At 38.4% G+C, this 5414-nt stretch overlaps 1 protein-coding gene across 1 annotated transcript; it reads left to right on the top strand.

Moving 5' to 3' along the window:
• Positions 1–1373: 1373 nt before the first annotated feature.
• Positions 1374–3184, top strand: GAE1 (UDP-D-glucuronate 4-epimerase 1). Its single transcript, XM_086232296.1, has one exon. It carries the CDS (start codon positions 1603–1605, stop codon positions 2899–2901), a length of 1299 nt encoding a protein of 432 aa, XP_086088422.1. The 5' UTR covers positions 1374–1602; the 3' UTR covers positions 2902–3184.
• Positions 3185–5414: the final 2230 nt, after the last annotated feature.

The following is a 5414-nucleotide window of genomic DNA, read 5'->3' as shown; positions in this document are numbered from 1 at the left end:
TGAGAAAGAAAAGTTGAAAAAAGAAAAACATGGTATGGCTAGTGCCTAGCGGTGAGTAACAAAAAAAGAAATAAAAAAGTTAGGGTAAGGTAGGGTAGGGTAGGGTAGGGTAGGGTAGGGCAGGATAAAGCTCTCAAATCATAGGAGCACCGCCCAATTGCTAAAACCAATTAACATATTTCTTTCTTTCATTTTTTTTTTTTCCACCGGCTAAGCGGCTTCTGCCCGTTTCTCCCGATTTAACTCATTTTCTCAACTCCTCTTTAATTCTTTTATCTTCTCTCCCCAGTCGTGACCGCTTCTCACGGTCTTACGTATTAGTCTCTCTACTATTTACTTTTTTCTTTTTTATTTATTAGTACTACTAATAATAATAATAATTAATAAATTATTTATATATTCTAATGCACCCAGATTTTCGCTTCCCCTAAACAACCAATGGTGTGGCGCCCAAGTTCTTTCTCAATTATCAGAATACCCACTTGATTCATTGCTTCACCAATGCCACTCTCTGGACTGCAAATCCAAAACCCCTTACATTACTCTCCCTCACATCACATTGCTTAAGTTAACATCACACTAAAGCAACCACATTCATCCCATAACATAATTTACATTATTATAAATAATTACAATCACATAATTAGATTGTTCAATTAATAACTAGTCAATTAAATTGTTATATAAATATATATTTTATGTTTATAATTTAATAATATATTATGTCAGATACTTCTAAAAAAACATAATTGATTAAACGATTGTTGTTATTTTACCAATCTATTTATAGAGCGCATGACCACAGAAAATGTGTACAGTGTCGAACAATCGATAGTACAAATTCTTTTGATTCGATGACTCGAAACCTGATTTGTCAATTTTTGAAGTTGGATTTGTCGATCTGATTTGTAGTTGTACGGTCTCGAGAGAGAAGCATTCGTTATGTTAGTGTGCAAACTCACTCTAATTTGTCTACAAATGTCCATAAAACTAAAAGCGCGTACAGCACAGCGCACTCACCCGCTCTCCTAGTAGGCTAGTATCGTTTGTTAATTAAGGAAACAAATATACATAAGTGGCCAAAAAGAAAAAGGAACCAAATAAACATTTTACCAAAACAATAAAAGGAAACAAACAACCAAAATCTACTTTATACTGTATAATAGTTCATTCAACATTTCCAACTCCGAGCTGTATATTTTATATATTTATATGACGAAAATACCCTTCTTGTTTTTGGTCTCTCTCTCTCTCTCTCTCTCTCTCTCTCACACTAGCTGTCCCGGCCATTTTAACGCGTTCACGCGTATGGCTTTGTCGTATCTATGTGGGTGGTGACCACTATAAATAATCCTCCATCACCTTCCCTCTAATAGCAGGTGCAGAAAATTTTCATCACCCAGAAAAAAAAAAAGAAAGAATTTCATTTTCTCTGCACTTGTTCCCCCCTAGCCCACCTCTCTTTCTCTGCAAACCCAAAATCCCAAAAACAGAAAAAAAAAAAAAAAAAAAAAAAAAAAAAAAAAAAAAAAGAAAGGAAAAAGAAAACATTTTTAGTTTTTAAAGAAAGCAAGAAAGAGAGAATTTGAAAGAATCAAAGAAATGCCGTCCGCATTAGAAGATGAGCTGTTCCCGTCGACGCCAGGCAAGTTCAAGATCGAGCGGGGCCACCACATGAACCGCCAGTTCCACCGGTGCTTCGCCTCCACGAGCACCATGTTCCTGTGGGCCCTCTTCCTGATCGCCCTGACGGCGTCGTATCTGAGTTTCCAGAGCTTTGTAGACTCCGGTAGCCGGTACTTCACCGCCTCCTGGGGCGGCATCCAGTGGGAGAAGCAGGTCCGCAACTCCGCCCAGATCCACCGCTCGGGCGGCATGTCCGTCCTCGTCACCGGCGCAGTCGGCTTCGTCGGGACCCACGTGTCGCTGGCCTTAAAAAAACGCGGAGACGGCGTCGTCGGAATCGACAACTTCAACAGCTACTACGACCCGTCGTTGAAAAAGGCCCGCAAATCCCTCCTCAAAACGCACGGCGTTTTCATCGTCGAGGGTGACATAAACGACAACCGCCTCCTCGAAAAGCTCTTCGACACCGTGGCTTTCACGCACGTGATGCATTTGGCGGCCCAAGCCGGGGTCCGATACGCCATGGAGAACCCCAACTCCTACGTGCACAGCAACATCGCCGGACTCGTCACGCTTCTCGAGGTCTGCAAATCCGCCAATCCTCAGCCGTCGATCGTCTGGGCCTCCTCCAGCTCCGTCTACGGCCTCAACGACAAGGTCCCCTTCTCTGAGTCGGACCGTACGGATCAACCCGCTTCGCTCTACGCCGCCACCAAAAAAGCCGGCGAGGAAATCACCCACACGTACAACCACATTTACGGGTTATCGATCACCGGGTTGAGATTCTTCACTGTTTACGGTCCCTGGGGCCGACCCGACATGGCCTACTTCTCTTTTACCCGGAACATCCTCCAGGGTAAACCGATCACCATTTACCGCGGTAAAAACCACGTGGACTTGGCCCGGGATTTCACTTATATCGATGATATTGTGAAGGGCTGCTTGGGGTCGTTGGATACGTCCGGGAAGAGTACCGGGTCGGGCGGGAAGAAGCGGGGACCCGCGCCGTACCGGATCTTTAATTTGGGGAACACGGCACCGGTGACGGTACCGACACTTGTCAATATCTTGGAGCGGCACTTGAAGATGAAGGCGAAGAAGAATATCGTGGACATGCCCGGAAACGGCGACGTTCCGTTCACGCACGCGAATATCAGCTTGGCCCGAAGAGAACTCGGGTATAAACCCACAACCGATTTGCAAACCGGGTTGAAGAAGTTTGTTCGATGGTACCTTTCTTATTACGGCTACAATCACGGCAAACCTGTAAATTAATATTTTCTTTTTTTATTATTTTCTTCCTTTTTCATTTTCCTTATAATTTTCCCAAATTGAAAGGAAAAAACCGGGGAAAAGAATCCTTAGGGAAAAAAACAAACTGAGATACATTCATTACTTGGAAGAGCTGTGAAGAGGATTTTCCTTGGTAACTCTTTTCTGTTTAGTTTTTGTTATATTTCTTTTCTTTTTTTGTAAAGGAAAAATTTCAGGTTTGATTTGGGCATATTATAATTCTTGCTTGATTGATGATACATTTGATGATATGCCCCCCTTGTAATTTTTATGAGTTTGGGTTGGGGGTTGGGTTTGGTATCTATCTCACAAGAATCATTTGAAAAGAGGGGTAAGGAATGTGATAGAAAGTTGTATTTTCTGGCATTCCATATATTTTCTTGGGAAAATGAAAGCATAACATGAATTACAAGAATCATAGAAAAGAAATTCATTTATTGATATGGGTCTTTTTGAATTGTCCAAAAATTATGAATGTGAATGTGTGGATGTGAAGAATCAAGAATCAAGAATTCTTGGCGATTGGGCTATAATGGGAAATGGGTTTATGTTCTTTCTATTTTCTTGGGTATAATTTTCCGGGAAAGTGATGCAAGCGATCAATCAAGCAGCTAATTTAATTGTAAATTGCGCTGTTTTTCTTCTGTTATTTATTTTATTAGTTGAATGAATTTCGGAGGTTTTGACGTAGATTGATTGAGAGGCGGTGACTCTAATGATATAATCTGTATCCATCCAAAAAAAAAATTTAATGATGTATGATAATTGATCAGAGACAGCTAATAGAGAAAGGGACAGCTGGTACGGTTGTGTGGGTCTACTAAACAGAGCATTTAATCAGATCGTGCAAGTAGCCGTTGGATTCCGGACACTAGATCATCATCCAACTGTAAAGTCTGTAAAATGTCACTCAAGCCCATGCATGGCTTTGGCTGTCTGAGTCTGGCTTTGCCTGCCGACGATGACGTGTAAAACAGGTTTTGATGCGGTGGATGGGCTTTTTCGGTATTTTGCTATTATATGGGCTTGGCGTGCCCTTGTTGGTACTGCTTTCGTACTTGGTATTTTTGTATTTTGGAATCTTAAGAGCTTTTTTAGTGTGTCCCTTTCATTAATAATTTTAGTTCCCTATTTTACTCCAACTAACAATGATTAACTTCAGCTCTTGCATTTTTAAATTGTCTAGCATGTGGATTTTTTTTTTCCTTGGTAGATATTAGTCACTCTTTATTGTAGAGGTTAAGGTATTTAAATAGGATAGATAATGTTACAGTTGTTAATTTGAACTATTGATATGTGAAATCGGTTGTTAATCTTAGGTGCTGATAGGTGCAAAGCATTTGATTAACAAGATCGGATTAGAACTATTTAAAATTTTAAACAGGTCCTTGTATTTATTAATTATTAGAATTTAAAGTTTAATTCTTAAGTTTCGACGGTGAAATCAAACATGTGTAAAATAATGTGAAATTCTTGATTGATACGCGTATTGACAGATCATAGCATAAGAGGGCTCAATAAAAAAATAAATATTATGTTTGTGCTAAATTAGGATTTGGGTGGGGACTGGGGACAATTTTGTCACCGACAGTCTGTGGGCCCAATATTCTATGGACAACATGTGGGTTGCTTTAATTGTTTGACTTACATGATATTAAGGTAAAAAAAAAAAACCACTTTACAACAAAGAAGTGTGGGCCATGTGTTGTGTTGTCCTTGGGTCCGAGGTAGAGTACAACAAAGAACTGTGGGCCTAACATGTGGCGCTTTCCATGTAAGGTTGGCTGGCCCTGTCACCATCTATCTTGCCTTTGGATCAGTAGCTTGAGCATATATGAATGCTTCTTCAACTTGACTTGTGGATAGGTCTTACTAAAATTAGGGGTGTTTGTCGGTTTCAAACTATTGATTTTTTACAAATCCGCATTCGATTCTTATATAGATTAGATTAGACATTTTATAATCTAAACCATTCCAATTAAGATTAGAATTAATCTAATTCGTAATATTGGATTGGATTCAATTGAATTGGATAATCGGTTTTTTTAATAAAAAAAATATTAAAAACATACAAAATCTGTAATCAAATTAAATGTAATAAAAAATTAATAGAATTATATGTGAAATGGAAATAGAATACAAATGAAATATGTTTTGTTACATCATATACCAAAAAAGGTTTATGAAAGGATTTAAATTACTCATTATTTATATAATTTTCAATGCCTATAACACTAAAGAAGTATGAAATCTACTTAATCCTTCGTCTGATTGAATCATGTCGGTTTCTCAATTTTTGAAATCCAATCTAATCCGTCAAAGTTATAGAAAAGAATAAATTGGAATGGAATTTGAACACCCGTAATAAATTTTCAACTCATCCTTTTTTAAACTTTTTTTTTTTAAAATAAAATTTTTTTGTTAAGTTTTGTGAATTTATATGTAGTAATATTGGACGAATTTTTCATTACGTCGGTCCATTATATAATGATTTT

This window comes from Dryas octopetala, chromosome 2 (assembly GCF_963921425.1).
Source record: "Dryas octopetala chromosome 2, drDryOcto1.1, whole genome shotgun sequence".
Taxonomy (NCBI): domain Eukaryota; kingdom Viridiplantae; phylum Streptophyta; class Magnoliopsida; order Rosales; family Rosaceae; genus Dryas; species Dryas octopetala.
The sequence above is the reverse complement of the archived record's forward strand: the minus strand, read 5'-3'. Positions and strand labels throughout refer to the sequence as shown.

What these genes read in the sequence shown, in the direction of transcription:
- GAE1 (XM_086232296.1), top strand. Translation starts at nt 1,603, where the DNA reads ATGCCGTCCGCATTAGAAGATGAGCTGTTCCCGTCGACGCCAGGCAAG.